This window comes from Pseudorca crassidens, chromosome 4 (genome assembly GCF_039906515.1).
Source record: "Pseudorca crassidens isolate mPseCra1 chromosome 4, mPseCra1.hap1, whole genome shotgun sequence".
In the NCBI taxonomy this organism is placed as follows: domain Eukaryota; kingdom Metazoa; phylum Chordata; class Mammalia; order Artiodactyla; family Delphinidae; genus Pseudorca; species Pseudorca crassidens.
Window position 1 is genome coordinate 133507956 of NC_090299.1, and position 22635 is coordinate 133530590.

General features: G+C 42.6%; 1 protein-coding gene across 1 annotated transcript in view; it reads left to right on the forward strand.

Moving 5' to 3' along the window:
• TBC1D9 (TBC1 domain family member 9) overlaps positions 1-22635 on the forward strand; it is a 105893-nt gene that overhangs the window by 50671 nt on the left and 32587 nt on the right. Inside the window, exons 3-6 of the mRNA XM_067736808.1 lie at positions 10285-10403; positions 15165-15393; positions 15832-16093; positions 17867-18074. Of these exons, the coding sequence (XP_067592909.1) occupies positions 10285-10403; positions 15165-15393; positions 15832-16093; positions 17867-18074 (818 nt within the window). The remainder of the gene's footprint in view (positions 1-10284; positions 10404-15164; positions 15394-15831; positions 16094-17866; positions 18075-22635) is intronic.

Below are 22635 nucleotides of genomic sequence, written 5' to 3' on the forward strand. Positions count from 1 at the left end.
GCAATGCACCCTCAAGGATTTAGTAACACCGAAATTCTAATATTGTAGTTGTATCCCTTTAAAGTTATTCTGGTTCAGATGCAAATAGCTCCATGAGAAACAATGAAATGAATCAGCATTTATGCATTCCACTGAATGAAGGAATGGCATCTGGAGTGGGCAGGGAGAAAACCACCCAGGAGCGAAGGGGATAAAGGATAAAGGAAGAGAGAGGCTGGGACCCTGAGGAAGACAGACTTATCAGTGTAACCCAATGTAAGATAGAGTTCCAGCCTTCTGTGCGGTTCATTCAGCACAAAGGGAAACACCCAATGGCTACTGTAGAAGGGGAGGTGCCCTGTGGAAGTTGGTTGGGAAAATGTCACCTTTAGTTGGCAAACAATGTAGAATGGTGTTAAAATAGACAGGGGAGCCAGCAAGTGAAGAAAGAGAAAGGAGATTAGAAATCAGGCAGAACCGCCAACGCCCCTGGACTTAATGAGGATTTGACACTCTCACTCAGCTTCCAGCACTTTCATCACTTTTGCCTGGAGGCTTTTGAGAACCTGTGCAGCCTGGAGGTCCTCAGAGCCCTTGGGTCTCCTGGGCCTTCCCAGATCAATGCACATGTATGGGGCTATGACAAGCTGGTTTCTATCTGTGACTCTTTTTTTCCCACCCCCTCAGCCCATCCTTTTTTTCTCCCCTGTTACCTGACATCACTACTCCTCACTTTGTTTCCGGGGCTTTGCCAATTCTACTGTCGACTTTAAAAAAGTACGCAACATGAGTGTTGCGAGTTAAGTTTTATTGGGGGCAAAATGAGGACTATAGCCCGGGAGACAGCATTTCAGGTAGGTCTGAGAAACTGCTCCAAAGAGGCAGGGGGGAAGGTCAGTAAAGATGGTGATTTTTGTGAAGGGGGAGTACATGCAATCAACACGTATTTTTTTGCAGAAGGTTTCTGGCAGTCTTGTGAAGGTTATTGCTAGTCACAAGGAGCAGACATCACCATGAAGGATTTTAGTGCTTTTCTAGATATGAAGAGATGCAAGAATTGGGCTCATAAAATCGGCTCCTGAAAATACCTATCTGAAGACCTGTTCCGCCAGTTTTTCCCAGAGCACGGAGTGCCTACTTCCTGATCTCCACCCTGAACTCCTTTCAGGGGGTGTTGAAAGTCAGCAGCTGCAGTAGCACAGGATTTAATACTCGTAGAGGTAGATGGCGAGTGCCAGTGGCGAGTGCCAATCTGTAGTTGGCAGAGGCTCTACAAGAGCCAAGCAGAGGCTCCTATGAAAGCTCCTGTGGGGAAGAGCCCAGAGTTACAAAGCCGAGTTATTCCTGAGTTATTTGCCAAGCCAAGGCTAAGGAACACTGGGTAGTAATTGCTGATGTCATAATTTATACCTCAAAGAGATGTACTTTTGTTTTCCCATCACAAGTGTATGATCTCATTATAATAAACCCAGAGTGCTTTTAGCTTTTGTATATATATTGATTACACGTAGAGACAGCTCCAGACTTTCCTTGTAGAAGACACCACGGAAGTGACAACCATTGTGAAAGTCCCATTCACCCACTAATTGTTCCTTCTTATCAATTTCTCTCTGAAACCCAAGTGCCTGGCTCCCTTTCATGAGAAGATTTTAAGAGCGGAAGCTGCTACCTTAAAAAGGATTCTTTGATAGGCTGACCTTTCGGTTTGTAATTTTAAATGTTGTTTTTTTTTTTGTAAACTACAAAGTTGGTATTTGCTGGGACAGTATGGCAAGGGCTTTGTAATTTGCTCTAGTTTCATGAATCGTTGCTGTAAGAGAAGCTTCAGCAGAAAATTGGATGTCCAACTCACTGCCCTGTAGAATCCATAGCTTTGCAAAACCTTTGTTTTATGCCATGGGCCTTGTGAGTCTTTGCTTTTTGTAAATTGAACTAAGGGCACATCTACCATCAGTGTCTTCACCTAGGCCACTTTCTGTACGAGAACAGTAGACTTCGTGGTAAATCCTAGTCGTATGATTGCCTTAGACTTGAGCCACACGAAGCCAGGCAGGACCTAGTTTTGGACCTAGTCTCACTTACCCCCAATATAGTAATCACCCAGCCCTTAACAGTATGAACCATACAGAAAGAAGAGGGGAATAAAAACCAAGAGTTCTTTGGTGAAACATTATTTTCAGACGCTTCTTTTTATTATCTTCTATCATCTGTGAAGAAATTGATTTTTCTGTTTCTTTGGCACTGAGACCTTTAATTGGGAAGGGGAGCCAAATCCCTGCCTAAGTAACGACTCTTCCTTTGCACTGCTACCCAAAATGAAGCCATCGGTCTCTTTGGTGGATAGTCCACTGTGCCATCGATTCCAGCCTACGGACTTGCGTTTTCTTCACTGGTTTGTGCGGTAAAGTATCAGTTTTGCCATTTCCTTCTTTTATTTTTTTTTAATTTTTAATTTAATTTAATTTATTTATTTTTTGGCCACGCCACACAGCCTGCGGGATCTTAGTTCCCCGACCAGGGATCGAACCCACGGCAATGAAAGCACTGAGTCCTAACCACTGGACTGCCAGGGAATTCCCTGCCATTTCTAAGAACATAAAGGAAGTAGTACCATAGAAATTGGTCCAATCTGCTTTGTTGAGCTGCTTATACTCTGACAATTCTGCCTCTCTCCCACCAGTAATTGAGTATTTCACAGCTGTGCTCTCACGAGGGCACTAGACAGCTGCAGGCGTTCCCCCAACAGCTGGTGTTTTGGCATTGGTACCCCAGAGGCAGGAGAGAGCCCAGTCCTTTGCACCCCTCGAGCTTCAAGGTACTTAAGTAGACAGCAACCCATTTGGCTCTCCCCGCTAGAAGAACTGGAAGGTTCAAACGATAAGAAGGGTTATACAGCCTCATGAGAATATGGGCACATAGAAATGCAGGTAGTTCCAAGGACATTACTTAAAGGGCTCTGGGACAAAAGCGTTACGGTTGGAAAGATAGAAGGAAATGTTGACAGTTCCCTCTGGATACATCTGACCTTCCAACAGGACCGATAAAGGAAACGGGGTGGAGGGTGTGTGCTTGATGGACACCTCACTGATAACACAGCCCTGAATGGTACCTCGATTCCCCTGCCCATTGATTAATTTCCCTTTTCTTCACCATCTTAGAATCTCATCTGGGCCTAGATAGGCATTCATTTTCAGAACTGAAAGATAGATTAGCCACCGCCTTGTCTAACACTCAGACTGTGACAGGGTACAGGGGCAAAGTGAAGTGCCCAAGTTCCCATTACTAGTTATAGCCAGTCAGTGCAGGGCTGAGATCAAGTTCTCAGGCCTCCCCACTCCCAGCCCCGTCCTTTTTAAGCGGCACCATGCTGGCTTTTATGATTAAACATTCTTTTAGTTGGCAGCTGGTAAGACCATGAGTTTAATGAAAGGTTGCTAGTTGGTTCTGCTTCTGCTCTTTCTCTACTCTGGATAGCGAAATGGTGGGTGATTTAGTTGCCTTCCACATGAGATATACCTAATGTAGAGGTTGGTCAGTGTTTTTTCATCCTTTCTTGGTCTGTGTACCTTAAGAACTATTCTTGTATCCTTGGGAACACAGCAGCATAAAAAAAAAAGAACGTGCTTTTTTTCTTTAAGCAATCATGTTTATTGCAGGAAATTAGAAAATGTAGGTAAGCAAAGAAAATATTAAAATATTTTTATTTAATATTTAATATTAAATTAATTAATTTATTAAATTTAATACTTTTTTATTAAATAAATAATTTTATTTAAATAAATAAGTTTTATTTAAATAAATAAATATTTATTTAATAATAAATTTTATTAAAATAAATTTTATTTATAAAATTTATAAATTCTGTTATTTATAAAATTTATAAATTTTATATAAATGTCTTCTGCGTCACAAAATTTATAAATTCTGTTATTTATAAAATTTATAAATTTATAAATTTATTTATAAAAATAAATTTTATTAAATAAAATTTATTAAAATAAATAAATATTTATTTAAATAAATATTTTATTAAATAAATTTAAATAATTTAATAAATTAATTTATTAAATTTAATAATTAATTTAATATTTAATATTAAAAAACAATAATACCACATTATAAATCTTCACCTTCCAGACTTTATATATATGTGTGTGTGTGTCTATACAGATATATGCCTATACACATATATATATGTGTCTGTATATACACATATATGTATAGATTTTCTATGTCAAGAAATACATGTCTATAATGTCAATTTTAATAGGTAGATAATATTTTACTGTGTTTATAATGTAATTTATCTAACTTATGTGCTATTTTTTGGAAATCTAAGGTTTTTTTCCCTTAATGTTAACTGCATTTTGAAAAACCTTAGTGAATATCCTATGAACAAAATATTTCCCCATTACTTTAGTTATCACCTTAGGATAAATTTATAGAAGTAGATACGCTGAGTCAAAGAATATGCATGTGTGTGAGCCTTTTAGCGTCATTAGCCTGACTGCCCTCCAGAAAGATAGCCATTTGCATTCTATCCATCAGGGTAGGAGAGGACCTTGGCATTTAAGTAAAGTATACAAAATAACGACATCAACCACTAATTCTTACTGCCAAGCTTGGATGAGTTACCTGGGCCTCTCTTTTCTCAAAGTGATTATAAAGCTATGAGCATACTGTTATGACCTGTAAGAGATTATAAGCAGAGTTATGTAAGAAGCTTATAATAGTTACACAAAGATTGTTCAAGTAAAGGCCTGCTTCACTTCAATCATACATTCGCTTTTCAATCAAAACATAATAGTGTCAGGGCCAGAGAGATTTGTGCTGAACATATGGTCTGGCAACAGTTCAGCAACTGGTTTCTTAGTGCTCTGACCTCAGAAGTTAGAAATGTCTTCTGCGTCACATTTCAAGAGGAGATCTTTGTGTCCTGTTGCTTATGATGATAATAGCAAAGTAACTGTTTATTTAGTGCTTTGTATGTTCCAGACCTGTGCTAAGGACTTTACGTGTATTATCTTCCTTAATCTCTAGCACAAGCTGCTGTGGTAAGTGTTGTTACCTACGTGTTACAGATGAGGAATCTGGAGCGCAGAGAGGTTAAGTAACTTCTCTGTGCTCACAAAGATAGTATGTGGCACGGTAGGATTTGAACCCAGCTGTACTTTTTTGACATCAAAGTCTGTGGTCTGAGCCATTAGGTAATATTGTCTCCCTGATAATCAGGCCCCTTATTACTGCAGAGGATCTAACCTCTATGCATACTTACCACACGTCTAAAATATGTCAGGAGGGCCTACTGTGCAGCAATTAAGAGTGTAGGTTACGGAGGCAGAAAACTCTGCATTTGATTTCATAGAAACATGGAAACCTCAGTTTCCTCATCTATAAAAGGAGTGTAATTGGACCTACTTGTAGGATTGCTGTGAGCTTGCGTGTCTATAGTGAAAGCATGGCGCTGGGCCTTGGTTAAACCAGCACGAATAAGTAATAGAAAACACTTCATTATCACTATTTAACCTGTTTAAAATTTTAGCTTCAGTTGGATGTGGAGTTTTAAAACACGAATCTCCCTTTTGTTTCTAAAACTGTTCAAATCACCACATTTGGGGGCGTTGTATCTCTTGCCCTCTCCAAATACAAGTTTGTCCTTTTTCTGGGTGTAGAGAGTACTTTGTAAATCCTACAGGGACAGCAGGTGTCACTCCAGTGTATTGGGTACTGCCCTTGACTTTATTTAGTATTTAAATTTCAAAATTATCATCTTTGGGGCTAAGGTTGTGTGTGGCTAAGGCCATAAAATAGATGGTTCCCTTTATTTAAGTAGCTTCAAGTGCTATTCATTTGAGGACTGGATAGCTCTGGGATCCAAGCAGCCTATTCCAGTATCTGAAAATACTGGATTGGTTGCATTTTAATCTCTGGGAGGTTTAGTGGGTTTGTTTTGCTTTGTTTTGTTTTCTGCTGTGTCACAAGAGGTTATTATTTTTGCTTGTATACACAAATATATACCTACCTGTGTGCATACACACACTCTTGATCGGTAGGAATTTACCATCTTAGATATTCTGGAATTCAGGTTTTTAAGTCAGTGCTGCAGTCCCAGGGCCAAATTGTATTATTATTAATCATGCCTCACAAAAAAAAAATCCACTGAATAGCTATCGGTGGGTCTGTAAGCCTTTGTTCTTAATCCTCGGAGGCCAGATACAGTAGAATCAATTTTGTGGGTCCGCTTTTAATGCTTCTTTGTGGACTTCCTGCACTTTAAGGTACATCGCAACCCAGATGAGAAATTAGACTAGGCTGACTTAGTATTTTCCATCATCTTAGATAGTCTTTAAGTTTTGCCCAGGTATACACACAGGGCCTGTGGCTGGTATTCTGAAAACAAAACAAAACGCAACACTGCAAATGATAAAGATTCTCATTTTTCCAAAATTACTTTCTAAATACCCTTAAGCCCCTCAAGTGTTGATCTGGTTTTTCCCACAGCAGAAAGCTTTACCTTGGATTTCCTGAAGGCTTCTCATACCCAACACAGCTTTCTTTGTTGTTTCAGCTGATTGCACAGTCAGGTCGGCTTGTTTTTCCTGCTGTATCTCTGTAAGTGCAGCCTTTCCAGAAAGTTGACTGCCAAGTCCTTCCTTTCTCTTCTGAGGCCTACCACATTTTGCTCAAACTGTTGGGTAAATAGACCAGCCCCCTTTTCAGAGTCGTGGCAAAAGAGCTTTGTGTTATCTCACTTTACACAGTAACAAAAGGAAAATTCCAGGTGCTTAAATATGGCAGCACTTGTACTTATTTTCTTGAGAAATGAAAGAGCCATTTATAAGGAACATGGAGGATCCCAACATGTTTCTTTTGGAGTTTTGCTGGTTCCTAAAGGGTGGTCCGGCCAAAGTGTCAGTTGCTCTTGAACTGTTAGCAGGATGTTTGCTCTGTGATCTCTGAGAGGTACCGTGGACTTTCTGTTTGTTCTGGGATGAGAAGTGGACACCTGCTTCCAGAGATAATTTTTACTAGATTGGCATCTTCAGAATGTGTCTTGTCTGCTGGAGGAGGGAATCCAGCCCTGCCTTTTAGGTATCCTCATGCTTCCCGTCTCCAGAGTCTGCAGCTTCGAACACCTGTCCTCATTTTTTGTGCATCTAGGAAAGTGTTCAGAGAATATGGTACATTTGCACAGTAAATATAAATGGAAAACGTACATTTACATTTCTCTCCCTGGAAAGTATCTGTTGGGTATAGATCGGAATCCATAAGTAATTCTTGAAACTACCATTGGCTGATGGCATTTGTGTCTTTTTCTTTCCTCAGTTATGGTGCTAATGGTTTCTTATAATGGTATGCAAAGTTCTTCCTTATCTACACCCCAGTCTTCTGTAACTTTGGAATCTTAGATCTGGATATAACCAGAAGAAACCTCTGAAACCTCTTTGGTAGCATAGGAGTGGTCCCAAAGCACCCAGCAATCTGAAACAGTTGAAAACCTAAAGATACTGAGCTTTGACATCCCAGCGCCTCTCCTATACATGGGAGCTGTGAGCGGCTGGCGATGACTCCAAAAGGCCAGCCTTTTCATGTGACAGTGACAAGTGTGGGAGAAGCAACAGGAGATGGAGGATAGCAGAGAAGCAACACAACAGCAGCAGTGGGGGGAGGGGATTTACAGACAGAAATGTGGGGATCTACGTCCCAGGCAATGAGAAGTAGAGAAAAGAGCTGGTAGTCGTGTTAGGTGGTGGCAGGTGGAGATTGTGGAAATGACGGACAGTGGGGCAGGTGAAGAGGACGAGGTCTTGGGGCAACAGAGAAGGCAGTTGGGGAGGGGGGGGACAATGTGAGTAGTAAACCTGAACTTCGATATAAGTGTGCTGAGATGGCTACTTGAAGACGGGGATCAGCCCTATAGACCTTCATGTAATAACCATGAAAATCGGAGGTACGAGTGAATGTTTGTTGAATGAGTGCATGTACGCATACACCATCTCCACCATGGCTCTGTGTGTGTGTGTGTGTGTGTGTGTAGGGTGGTGATGAGGGGGGTGGACCTGTATGAATAAACAAAAAAAAAACCGAAGGCAGTGTGTGCAAAGGTGAGGGCACACCTGGTCTGCCCTGGGTCTTGTAGCCGATGGACTTTTCTGTCCAGGATAACCAAGGAACAGTGAGGTTGACTTGTGGTTAGATTCCACCACCAGTATAACAGGAACTCCAAGGTCAAGTACCTGGTGTGATCACCTGGTAAAGGGCAGCACATGGTGGGATACCAGTCAACAGCCAGACTGCCCCGGCAGAGCCAAGGGATGTGTGCAAACCGGCCTCTGGAAGGCACATCTGCGATCAACATAGGCAGGGGCGGAGGAGAAGCAAAATCAGACGCTGGGAATTGTGCTCAGTGGGTCTGCAGAAATCCTGCGGTCCCTTGGGTGGCCGGAAGTGCCTCTGTCCTGAGGTGTGAACATCTGACTGTTGCCAGTAGGTACAGATGGGACAGCGGTTGGAGGGCACGTGGCTGGCATTCACTCTGGACTGGGCTCTGTATCACAGCCAGTCACAGCTGGTGATGGGAGTGACCTGTTTACAGACAAGGAAGGGTGCGATATGCTTTAGAACATTTTCCAATCCCTATTTAAAATTTTAAAGTCTAAAATGTTTAAAGCTCTCTGGCTGACTCATTCCCTAAATATTCCAAATGGGCATTGTACTTTGCATCTGAACAGTGTTTTCTACTTGCCAAAGTGTATCTATAGACATGATTCCGTGTGATTCTTTTTACAACATTGCTCTGATATGAGTAAGGGGTTGGGTATTTTTATCTGTCTCCATGCTACACGTAAAGAGTTTGAGACAGAGAGAGATGAAGCAAACTGTCTAAAGGCACCCAACTGGCTGGTGGCAGAGAGGGAGGGGAACCCAGGTATCCTGAGTTCTACCTCTTGCCATGACAACGTAGTACTGAGTCATTGATTGCTTTTCCAAGTGGTTGACTATGGCCCCGAAAGAGTGAGCCATGGAAAGTGCCTGCGAAGAGCTCCAGACAATCTCTTCTTTCGTGTTCCGTAGGGCTGCCTCTCCCCTCGGAAATTTGCTCTTCATCCTCTGCAGAAGCATTCCATGTAGGCAATTTTTGGTGCTGAGGCTTAAAGTAAAAGAAAATGAACGTGGGTTTGGTTTGGTTTGGTTTGGTTTTGCCTTTCCTCGATCAGCGGATCTGAAACCCCTCAAACCTGCCTCTTATTCTCCAAGAGATTTTAGTTCTGTTCCTCACAGGCCTGAGTATCATTGTGGACACATTTGTATCTTTGACCTTTCCCAGTCAGGAACGAGAGTGAGATTCTGAGATATTTTGAATTGCTGGTGACGAAGAACAGAGAGAAGCCATTTTTAAGAAATCAATTAAAAGATAAGTTGAAAATCTAAGGAGACATCTGAAGGGGTGAATCATTCTTTAATTCTGAATTTATGTATATGATATGGATGATTTCTAACACACTGTTCTTCTGCAGGATCATTAATGATCCCAGAGCAAGAAAAAAAATTTTAAAAAGGAAGGCAATTTATTACAGTCTTGACAAACACGTCATGTTGGCATCCCTGTTATGCCCTGCATTTGTGAGTAGAGAGCAGGGTGCCAGGTTATCTATGCTACGAGGCGGAGGTTGTTTCAGTTTGGAAGCTGCCAGGAGAGGTGACTTGTGCTTCTGCTTTCTGATTTGGATGGAGGCTATGAGGATGACCTCATCCCATTACAATTCAGGGCAACTGTGCTGGTGAGAGCCGGGCTGCTATTCCCTAGCGATAGTCCATTTTCACATCTCATTCATAATTGAAAGGAGTGAGGATCATTTTTTGCCCATTATAGGAGGTGGTTACATCAGCTCTCCAGTGACATACCAGAGCCCTCATATTGTTGCAACTTAACAGCTGTAACCTAGTATCCTACAAGATCTGCGTTACCCTGAAAAGTGCAGGTCCTTGGGGGAGAAAAGGGGATAGGGCTAAATCCAGAAAGTGAACCGGAGAAACGTTGCTGCCTTCTACTCTGAAAGACTGTCCAAAAAGTTTCTGGACTCACCTGATCAGACGTGACCATAACACAGTACTTACTCTTTGGGTTTCTACATCCTTCAGCATCTTCTGTGTGTCCCTTCTGAAGGAGAGGAAGCGTTTGGAGGCAGAGCTGGTGGGAACAGTATTCTCCTTTCGTGGCACTGCACATGGATGAAGTGAGCCTGGTTTTTAAAGTATCTTCTACTTGCTGACATTTATTATTATCATTTCACATTCGTACAGGTGGTTCCAGAAAAGAAATCACCGAACACTGGGAATGGCTTGAGCAGAATCTGCTGCAGACACTTTCCATCTTTGAAAATGAGAACGATATCACCACATTTGTGAGAGGGAAAATACAGGTAGTGGTTTATTAACATGGAATCTTTTTTTTAAAAAAAAAAAAACCTTTTCACTGGAAAGAATTTCAAACACAGAAAAGTTGCAAAAATAAAAATTGTATAAAACACACCTGTAGACCCTTTACCCATATTCCCCTGTTGTTAACAATTTATCCCGTTTACTTTATTATTTGTAGGCTCCATTACTCTATTTTAGAGGAATTTCCTCCAGATGCTTCAGTGTATATTTCTAAGAACAGAGCTCTTCTATTAAATAACAACACAGTGTTAACAACAGTTATCGCCTGCAGTAAATTTAATATGAATACTATAATAGTTGGCACATATTCCAATTTTGTTAAATGACCCAATAATGTCACGTATAACATTTTTTTCCATTCCAGTGCAAGATCCAGTCTAGCAAGCTACTGGATTAGTTTTTTGTCTCCTTCAGTCTGGATCATTCAATGGCCTTTCTTTGTCTTTTATGACATTACTGTTTCTAGGTGTATGGTTGTTTTTTTCATAGGACATTTTTCATTTGGGGTTTTGTCAGATGTCCCTGCATGATTTGCTTCAGATTATGCATTTCTGGATGGGACACTTCGTAAGTGATCCTGTGTCCTTTCCAGAGTGTCTTTTCTGGAGGCACGTGACACCCGTCCACCACCCATTGGTGATATAAACCCAGCAAAGTGCTAGCCAATTTCTCCCCTGGAGAGTTACTAATTTTACCCTTGCAATTTTCTGTAGGAAGACACTTTAAGGTTCCAGAAATATCCTGCTCTTTATCAACATTTCTCCCTTGCTTTAGCATCCATCAGTGATTTTTTTTGTTGAACCAATCTTTGTTGTGATGGTTTACAAAATGACGATTTTCCAACTCCAGTGTTCCCTCACATTTAGTAGTTGGCACTTCCACTCTAAGCAAGAGCCCTCCCTCTATTTACCTTTTTATCTGTTTATTATTGATATGGACCTGTGGCTTCCTGTGTTTTTCATTAGCTTCTGTTTCATTGCTGGGCTTATTTTGGTACTCACCCTCTTCCACATTTGGCTAGAGCCCCTATCAATTGCCTCCTTTTCTAATTAAGATAAAATGTTGAAACATTCATTATATATTTTTAATTAATTAATTATTTATTTATTTATTATTTTTGGCTGCATTGGGTCTTTGTTGCTGTGCGCAGGCTTTCTCTAGTTGCGGCGAGGAGGGGCTACTCTTTCTTGCGGTGCATGGGCTTCTCATTGCGGTGGCATCTCTTGTTGCGGAGCATGGACTCTAGGTGTGCGGGCTTCAGTAGTTGTGGCTCGTGGGCTCAGTAGTTGTGGCTCGCAGGCTCCAGAGCACAGGCTCAGTAGTTGTGGCTCTCGGGCTTAGTTGCTTGGTGGCATGTGGGATCTTCCCAGACCAGGACTCGAACCCGTGTCCCCTGCATTGGCAGGCGGATTCTTAACCGCTGTGCCACCAGGGAAGCCCTGAAACATTCGTTATTAAGCATAAGTTTAAGTTTATATACTTTTGGCTTCTTAATTTTATATGGTACAGAAAGGCTAAAGATATCTGGATCTTTTTTTACCACACTAAAAAAGAAAAAAAAAAAAATGCCTCCTTTGTCCTTATGACTTGCTCCCACTACGCTTTTGAGCGCTTCCTACCCTGGTCTAACAGGGTGTTCCAGACTCACCTGGTACCTTCCCTGACCCAGGCCTGGAATCGGCCATTTGTTTCAATTTGCTTTCCATTTTAGGCTCTTTCTTCTTCCTGACATTGAGAGTTTAATTTTATTTTTTTTTTGAATACAGAAGATATTAACATGCTTCCAAAAGTCAAAATTCCTCAAAAAGTGTTACCTCCTCCTGCATCCTTGCTACCCTTCTCTCCGCAACCCCTCGTAGTTAACCAGTCTCATTGCTATTCTGGCTTATCTTTCCTGTGTTTCTTTTTGTAAAAATAGGCGAAATATATGTATTTTTCTTATTTCTCTTTAATTCTTATACATAAGGCTCCCTGTATATATGCTCCTCTGCATTTGCCTTTTTTTTTTTTTAAATTAATTACTTTATTTATTTTCGACTGTGTTGGGCCTTCGTTGCTGCGCATGGGCTTTCTCTAGTTGTGGCGAGCAGGGGCTACTGTTCATTGTGGTGCATGGGCTTCTCATTGTGGTGGCTTCTCTCGTTGGGGAGCACGGGCTCTAGGTGCTCGGACTTCAGTAGTTGTGGCATGTGGGCTCAGTAGTTGCGGCTCGCGGGCTGTAGAGCGCAGGCTCAGTAGTTGTGGTGCATGGGCTCTAGCTGCTCCGTGGCACGCTTGTTTTAGTATTGTTTTAATTTGTATTTATCTCATTTATGAGTGAAGTTAAACATCTTTTCTTATGTTTAAGGGCTGTTTTTATAACCCTGTTTGTAGACTGTTCATGTCTTTTACCTATTTTTCTCTGAGACTTTGGTCTTATTTTTCTTTAATTTTTAAAAGCTCTTGGGACTTCCCTGGTGGTCCAGTGGCTAAGACTCTGCGCTCCCAGTGCAGGGGGCCCAGGTTTGATCCCAGGTCGGGGAACTGGATCCCGCATACCACAACTAGGAACCCGCATGCCGCAGCTGAAGATCCCGCACTCAGCAATGAGGATCCCACGTGCCGCAGCTAAGACCCGGTGCGGCCAAATAAATAAATACATATTTTTTAAAGTTCTTTTTTTTTTTTTTTGCGGTACGCAGGCCTCTCACTGTTGTGCCCTCTCCCGTTGCGGAGCACAGGCTCCGGACGCGCAGGCTCAGCGGCCATGGCTCACGGGCCCAGCCGCCCCGCGGCATGTGGGATCTTCCCGGACCGGGGCATGAACCCGTGTCCCCTGCATCGGCAGGCGGACTCTCAACCACTGCGCCACCAGGGAAGCCCATAAAAGTCCTTTTTATACAAAGCCTGTTAGCCCTGTATCAATGATGTATGTTTGTCATTTGACTTGGCTCATGATAATTTTCGCCAGGCAAAGTTTACATTTTTATTTGGTCAAAATCATCAATTTTTTCTATTATAGCATCTGGATGTTCAGTCATAGAAGCCTTTCTTTAAATCTAGGTTAAGGAGGAATTCTAGGAAGTGATCCAACAGTGTTTCTCATTAAAATTCTACAGACTGATCAATTTTTATTTTATTTCTTCTACTGTACTAAATTTTTTTTTTCTTTTTTTTTTGCTGTACGCGGGCCTCTCACTGTTGTGGCCTCTTCCGTTGCGGAGCGCAGGCTCCGGACCCACAGGCTCAGCGGACATGGCCCACGGGCCCAGCCGCTCCGCGGCACGCGGGATCCTCCCGAACCGGGGCACGAACCCGCGTCCCCTGCATCGGCAGGCGGACTCTTGACCACTGCGCCACCAGGGAAGCCCCCCAACTGCTACTTCTTATTAGTGGTTCTCATTCAGTCCCTTTCATCTATTCATTTATTTATTTCTTCTTTTCATTCTTACATATTTTTGGCTCCCCGTCTGAAGGCACTGTTAACTTTGAAATGTCACATAGGCTGTAGATGTGTGTGCCAACTGGCAAAGGTGTTTCCATCCCTCTTCTCTCTGAAGTGGCTTCTTCTCCTCCCCACCCAGAGGTCCAGTGCCCTCATGCTGCCTCCTGGCTGTCTACAGTTCCGGAGGATAGCACGCTACCAAAGCCTGCTCACCCTCAAAGCAGCCAAGGTCCAAAATGGGTCTCCCCTGGCCTCCATCAAAGCCAACATCTCTATTCTCCAGTGGAGTAGCACCAAAAGTAATTAGAGGAAACAACCTTACCTTAGATACTCTCAGGGAAGTACATTGCTACTACCGATGCCAGCCATTCAATCCTCCCATATGACAAAAGAACAGGAGTCAGCAACTTGGTACTTAGCTTTCCAAGTTAATTTTGCTAACTCAAACAATTTTAGACTTAGAAATCTGTGACTCTGCAGGACACAATAAAGACTAAGATATGGCCCCTTAAGATACATGCTAATTTGGAAAAACAACATATACCCTTTTAAACTTTTTTTAAATTTTTATTTATTTTATTTATTCTTGGCTGCATTGGCTCTTCGTTGCCGCGTGCGGGCCTTCTACTTGCAATGAGCGGGGGCTACTCTTTGTTGCGGTGCACGGGCTTCTCATTGCAGTGGCTTCTCTTGTTGTGGAGCACAGGCTCTAGGTGAGCGGGCTTCAGCAGTTGTGGCTCTCAGGCTCTAGAGCACAGGCTCAGTAGTTGTAGCACACAGGCTTAGTTGCTCCGCGACATGTGGGATCTTCCCAGACCGGAGCTCAAACCCATGTCCCCTGCATTGGCAGGAGGAATCTTAACCACTGTGCCAGCAGGGAAGCCCTGGAAGGCGGATTCTTAACCCCTGGACCACCGGGGAAGCCCCTCATTGAGTTTTTGAGAAAGGCAGATGTTGGTTGACCTTTGGGATAAGTCTATCATGATAAGCTAGGAAAAGTAGTAGAACTAGCAAAATCTTTTCATCTCCTCATGTGTAAAAGAAAACTATGGGCTTCATTCTAAGTGAACTTAAAAAAATGATTAGTACCAATAAACAGATATGAAAATCTATATTGCTCTTTGGAAATCTTTTAGTACATAAATGCTGCTTGTTAATTGGCTTAGAATTGGGGAATTGGCTTTGAAAATAATTCAATTTTTTTGAACTCTAGCCTTAGAAATTTTTTGTTCCTTTCCAGTTATGTACAAGATACGGGAAAAAGCAGCTCTAGTCATGGTGATACCAGTTGTGTGTTTTGTGCTTTATCGCTTCTTAGGGCATCATTGCAGAATATAACAAAATCAATGATGTGAAGGAAGATGATGACACAGAGAAGTTCAAGGAAGCCATTGTGAAGTTCCATCGGCTGTTTGGAATGCCTGAGGAAGAGAAACTCGTCAACTATTACTCTTGCAGCTACTGGAAGGGGAAGGTTCCCCGACAGGGTTGGATGTACCTCAGTATTAACCACCTTTGCTTTTATTCTTTTCTGATGGGAAGGGAAGGTGAGTTCTCTAGAATTTCAGAGGGAAGCTTTTGAAAGTCTCCTGAGGTTTGCCTGCCCTGAACGCATAAACCACATCCGGACATCAACAATAATAAACCTGTAGTTGTAACTGGGCCAGCGCTCTTTTGTGATGACCTAACAATTGAATCCAATCATTTTTGGCTCAGCGGTTGTAGCGAAATTAGTTATGAAGTAGTAGAGATTCACCAAAGGTATAATTCATTTAGTAGACATGGACTTAAATCCGTAATAATTGTAACTCAGAATTTTTGTGGTCCAGGTTTGTCTGTTAAAACTAACAAACAGAACAATGATAAACATGGGCACATAAACTCAAAGGAGGTCAGTGAAATTGGCGGGCAGGGTTGTTAGTTTCCAGTATCTCGAAAGGATTTTGAGCAGCTGTGTGTTGACCCAACCTTGTTCCCTGTGCTAGCCAAGCTGGTTATCCGGTGGGTGGACATCACTCAGCTCGAGAAGAACGCCACGCTGCTTCTGCCTGACGTGATTAAAGTGAGCACAAGGTCCAGCGAACATTTCTTCTCCGTATTCCTCAACATCAATGAGACCTTCAAGTTAATGGAGCAGCTCGCCAACATCGCCATGAGGCAACTCTTAGACAATGAGGGGTTTGAACAAGATCGATCCCTGCCTAAACTGAAAAAGAAATCTCCTAAAAAAGTGTCTGCTCTAAAACGGTAGGTGTCAGAGACTTAGCGTCTTTTAGAGACTTTAGAAACAAGAAACACATCTGTTCCTTTATGAAAGTTAACCTTTTCTGAACAACTTCAAGGGTTCAGAACAGTTTTCCAGGTATAGATACAAAACTGAAAAAGACTACGTAAGGCACTCCCAGTTCATTAAGCGAGGCAGACACGACCAGCTCCAGTACAATGGGATGGGACCTCTTCTGTTCCTATGAGCAGAGCGCCGTGAGCACACACATGGGGAGATGGGCAGAGTGTGTAGGAAAGACCTCTCAGCAGAGCTGCTTGGAGCTGGGCTCTCAAGACATAGTAGACATTACTCATTCAGAGTCAGTAGGATGGATATTTCAGGCAGAGGGAATAACATGATGGGAGAAGCAAAAGGGAAAAGCACAGAGGGAAGTTAGTCCATCGCACGTGTGAAAGGTGGCTGGGCATTTGATGAAGCGAGGCTGCAGAGAGGCCTGGAAGTCTGGATCTGGGCTAGAGAGAAGGTGAGGGAAAAGCTGATGCTCTAAAGTATGATGGTATGCATGGAATTACCCCTAACTGAGGTGGGGATGAGGGAAGGAAGAGCTTGTCCAAGGGATATGAGGGCTCAGTTTTGATCGTGTTGAGTTAAGTTGCCTGTAGGACATCAAACTGGAATTGGCAATCATTGCCATCCAGCTGGTACCTGACAAGAAGTCACTGCAATTAAAACGCTTTTGGTGATTTGAGACATGTTTTGATAGAGTAAGAAGAAGATGGGTTACTACAGTGGGTTGAATAGCACGTGAAAGGCAAGACAAGGGCATTAGGACAGTACGGACTGCTTTTTCAAGAAATTCAATGGTAAAGGAGGGGGCTTGCTCATTTTAGAATGAAAAAGATTTGACCAGAGGATGGTATGAAGTAGGCAGATGGGAAGAGTTTGTTGGTGAGGGGTAAGTGCAGGGACAGAAGGGAGCATGGAGATAAAGCTAGAAGAAAATGAATAATTTAAAAAGTGACATCTCATAGGACATGGAAAAGGATGCTTATGTGTGCTGATACATCCCCCTTTGAAACAGGGAAAGGAAGTAGGATGAGATGAGGATGGAGTTGGTTTTGGAGACAGGAGGGAGGGAATTGGAGGACCTGTCTTTGCCCTGTGAAGCCAGAAACTGGATCGTCAGGGGGCTGAAGTGGCATAAAAGCTTGAGCAAAGAGGTTTAAACGGCTGCCATGATGAACAGGATAAAGGAACTCATTAGGGAAAAGATCATAGTTACCTGAGGACCCAGACGAGGTTAGATACTCTGGTTGTCCTGGAGGTGGGTCGTTCCTGTGGTTTGGGCAGTCTTATTGTCTGCTCAATGTGGACAGTGTCAGTCAGCAGATTCGTGTGGCTTGCGTGTATTTGCATTAGGTCGTTCTTAAAAGATAAGGCCCCAAGAGTGGCTGTGGATGAGTCATGGATAAATGTAGTCATCTCTTAAGAAATTACTGTATTCTTTTAGAAAGAGAATTATTTCCTGGCCAGGCCTTGTTTTCCTAAGATCCTTTGACATTCAGGGATACTGATTGCAAAATGGCTGCACAAGGGACCTAAATACATTAAAATAATTTCATTATACTTTCGGGTCATAGTTTGGAGTTAACGCCAGTAGGAAGCCAAGAAGGTAGGAATAAGTCTCACTAGATGGAGGAGGGGAAAGATGGGCTGGGGAACCTCCATTGCCGCATCATTTAGAGGTACTGAAATTTTATTTTGTGGGGGGTGTTATTTTTGTTGCTTTCCAGCGATCTGGATGCCAGGGCAAAGAGTGAGAGATACCGTGCACTTTTCCGGCTGCCCAAAGATGAAAAATTAGATGGCCACACAGACTGCACCCTCTGGACTCCATTCAACAAAATGCACATTTTGGGGCAGATGTTTGTGTCCACAAACTACATCTGCTTTACCAGCAAGGAGGAAAACCTGTGCAGCCTCATTATCCCACTCCGAGAGGTAAGTGGCAGGTGAAAATGGAACTTTTAGGGTATTTTAAGAGTTTTACTGGTAATACTTTTCTGTGTATCTTTTACCAGCCGTGAGTTGGCTTTTAACCATAGGTGAGTGTTCATAATTCTTTGGTGGAATCTGCCACTCTTTTTTTTTTTTTTGCGGTACGCTGGCCTCTCACTGTTGTGGCCTCTCCCGTTGCGGAGCACAGGCTCCGGATGCGCAGGCTCAGCGACCATGGCTCACGGGCCCAGCCGCTCCGCGGCATGTGAGATCTTCCCGCACCGGGGCACGAACCCGTGTCCCCTGCATCGGCAGGCGGACTCTCAACCACTGCGCCACCAGGGAAGCCAGGCCACTCTTTTTTCTTTTTTCATGTATTTTAAAATTTTATTTATTTTTGGCTGCGTTGGGTCTTCGTTGCGGTGCGCGGGCTTCTCATCGCAGTGGCTTCTCTTGTTGCAGAGCCTGGGCTCTAGGCACACGGGCTTCAGTAGTTGCGGCTCGTGGGCTCTTGAGCACAGGCTCAGTAGTTGTGGCGCACGGGCGGCATGTGGGACCTTCCCAGACCAGAGATTGAACCCGTGTCCCCTGCATTGGCAGGTGGATTCTTAATCACTGCACCACCAGGGAAGTCCCATGCCACTCTTTTATTTGTTGTCATTGCTCTAAGTGACCATGGGACCTGCGAGATATTTTCTTCCAGAGACAGCCTGGTATTTTAAAATGTAGATTTCATTCTTGTTCAGGTAAGGTGAGGCCAACAGAGCAGGAGATGACTGTCATTGAAAAGATTGCTTGCTATACTCACAGATTCCACTAGGGGGAGCACGCCATGCCGTGGGGACCACGCAGGGAAGCACCAGGGTGAGTCAGCAGGCAAAGAAGCTGGGGAAAACATGGGCAAGAGCCTTTATTGTGGTTTCCATGGGAAGAAACAGGCGAGGCAGGGTAAGCAGGCTTAGGATTGGTGAGCTGAATAATTTTGGCAGGCTCCAGGGCAGAGGGCCTACCCCTAGTTGTCTGGTACCTGGCCCTGGGGTGATGAGGGCAGGTGAATGTGGCCCTGAGTGTGAGAGCAGATATAGGAGGTCAGTGGGGTATGGGCTTGGATTGGTTGGTTTGCCTATAAAAGGCCTGCTCACAGGTGAGACCTTTACTATCTCCAGGAGTTGGCTAACTCTGGGTCAAAAAGGCCCCAAGATGTGAAAACATCAAATACAGAAGCTAGAAAATGTAGTTACTACACCTGACTCACAGCCTGAGCAGCTTGGTCTTCAGAGGAGACAGTCTAGGTTGTGAATCAGAAAGCCAAGTGTTCAGATCTGTCCGGTTTGTCGATTCCTTGCATTAGAACCACTGGGACCGCCGGCCACAGTGGCAGATTCCTGAGCCCACCCCAGATCTTCTGGATCGCTGCAAGTTTGGGAGTCTGTATTTTAATAGAGTGCCAGGCTGATGCCCATAGACAGTGAAGACTAAGAAACATTCTTATTGTATCTGGGGTGGAGGTGTGTTCTGTCGTGTCCTCACAGTGATAGATTACTCTGGTACTTGTATGGAAGCCTTGCTGTTTGGGGTTGAGAAGCAACTCAAAGTTAGGATGTCAAGGGCTGGCAGACCCACAGTTTCTGACCTGGTAACTTTCAACTTACTCTGGTCCTTTTCTAGAAATTAAGACGGTTAGAAGCTTTGCTATTTAATCAAGATTGACCCTTTATTAAGATTCTCTATAGTAAAGGATTCAAGCTTCCTTCTGCCTTCTTTTCTTTTTTTTTTAACAAAATCATTTATGTAAGCAAATTTTGTTTGTTTTTTCTTGTTTCAAAAATATTGTATCATTATCACAGAAAATTAGTAAAACTACAAATAAAAAGAAAACAAAATTCAGTCCTAATCCCACCCTTCGAAGACGACGATGTTGACATTCCGCTGTACAGCTTTTCAGGCTTTCTGTACATTGCTGTGTATATGTCATTTATATTATTTAGATATAAAACATAAAGAATTTTTATTTTTTTCTTAATTCCCTTAACAGTGGGTGTACACTAAACTTTTCCCCGTATCATAAAATTTTCTTTTACCATGTAACTTCTAGCGACTGCATATTATTCCATTAATGGATATGTATAATTTATTGCTTCTTTTTAGGTTACCTGTGCTTGGACCTTTGCATTGTTTTTAGTTTTCTCCCAATCATATGTATAATTTTCCTTAAGTGATAAGTTCCTAGAAGTTTAATTGGTGGATCAAAAAGAATGCAAAATGTTAAGCAATTGAAAAATCTAGTTCTCCTTCTTATAGGGTGAACTAAGTGGTATTATGACACATTTGGAGGCCAGGAATTGTTGGGAGTGAATTCTGAGATGGATAAATTCATCAGGACTTACAATTGGCTCTGAAAGGCATTTCATGACTTTTTCCAGCAAACTTTGTCTTAGGGAGTTACTAAACTCTGTGTGTGTGTGTGTGTGTATGTGTAGTGTAATTGACATATTAGTTTCAGGTGAACAAAGTAGTGATTTGATATTTGTATATATTATAGAATGATCACCACGATAAGTCCAGTTAACACCTATCACCAAGGCTGCTCTACTAAAAATTTTCTTCATCAAGTACTACCTGAACATAGTAAAGCAGAGTGACCTGGACTGGCTAGGGAAACCCATCCTGGGATTAAGAATGTACCGTGAATGTGTCATTTATGAATCTGAGTGAATCATCACTTTGTTTATCCAGAGAGAACTCAGGAGCAGAGAGGGGCTGGGAGCTGCTGTCCAGACGTCTTCTCTCCTGTTCCCCACCTCCCGGTTTGGTCCAGGTGCTCTGTGTACATTTTAGTGTGATTTATAATAGGATGGTGAGAGTTCGGGGGAATTGAGAGAATAGTGGTTCATGTCCTCAGCCCACCTTCTGCTTGCTAGTTTTCCCCAGCAGGCGGTAGCGCAAAGATCATTCAGTCATATTTCAGGGTAAGTCAGAAGAGGGACAATGGTAGAGGTAGCATTTAAAAATAAAGTGTGTTGGGCTTCCCTGGTGGCGCAGTGGTTGAGAGTCCGCCTGCCGATGCAGGGGACACGGGTTCGTGCCCCGGTCCGGGAAGATCCCACATGCCGCGGAGCGGCTGGGCCCGTGAGCCATGGCCGCTGAGCCTGCACGTCCGGAACCTGTGCTCCGCAACGGGAGAGGCCACAACAGTGAGAGGCCCGGGTACTGCAAAAAAAAAAAAAAATAATAAAGAGTGTTGTGGTTGGAGGATGCAGCTTTAAAGAAATGCTCAATGAGACAGCAGTGCCCTGTCCTTTAACCTGATGAATCGCTGAGATATATTCATGGTAAATCCCGAACCTCGACTAATGGAAGAAGCAAAGGACTTAATGTAAATTTTATTACCTCTAGGTATGATAATGACAGAAAAACACTAGGACGAGGCTCCCACTCTCCATCCAGGTCTGTTTGAGGTGGTGTGTCTGTGAACTGAGTTAAGCTGATTGATGAGCAGGACCCTCCGTGGGAACACTGCATCCTCCTTGGAACGGCTACTTTTAGGATTGTGTAGACTAGGAATTGTTATTTTATTTAACTTTTTATAAATAAGTAGAAATATTGACTGGAGATTGTTAATATATATTCTACATACAGACTTAAGGTAGACCAAATCGATACGTGTTAAATGTTTACACAGAATCATATTGCTGTAGATTTTATAGAAATTACTGAGGCAGCAAAGCAGGAGGATAAAGTGAAGTCATCGGGGTCCTCATTAGAGATTCCAGATAAAGTCTCTCTTTTCTTTCAATTGTAAATTACCTTGTAAGTGTTCCGTATGACACACCAAGATTTGATTAAATTTGATCTATTTTATAACCCAAGTTGGTAACGAAAATGTGTCTCATTATTCTGTAGAATATTCAGATATAGCTGTTGCCCGTTCCTGGTGGCACAAAGCTTATGGGGTAGAATTCTACTAGAACTCGTTTGCCAGTGAAAAATAGGTTGTAACCCGTGGGAACCTCCCTAGGTTTTCTGAGAGAGCTTTCTTGCTGTCTCTGTATTCGTGATCCTGCTAGATACAGGACTTTCCACTTTGACTCCATCACGATGCACATGATGTCTGTGTTTTAGGCAGAGAACTTGAACCATTAATTCCCTTGACATCTGTCATTTAATCTCAGATGCCTGGTGACTAAAAGAATCAAAAAATGTACTGAGAGAAAAGGAAGTTTTTATCAGTCTTTTAAAATAAGCGTGTTTAACACATGTCTGAAGTGTTATGGGAAAATCCTTTTCATGATAAAGAAGTTGGGTTTCTTTCCCCCAGTTTCTCTAGCTTCTTTTGCATTGAGGGAAAAAAAACACTTTTATGTGCAACTCCAGGTATCTCGGAGATTCCTTTAAAAAAGTGTAAGTATATATCTAACTTGTACATATTTATGAAGTCTGAGAACAGAAGACAGGTCCTGCAATTTTTTCCCTTTTTGGACCCCAGTAATATCTGTTTGCACTTGGGACCATGCAACTTTTTAGACAATTCCAAGAAGTTCCTTAGCCTTGAAGGGGAGAAAAG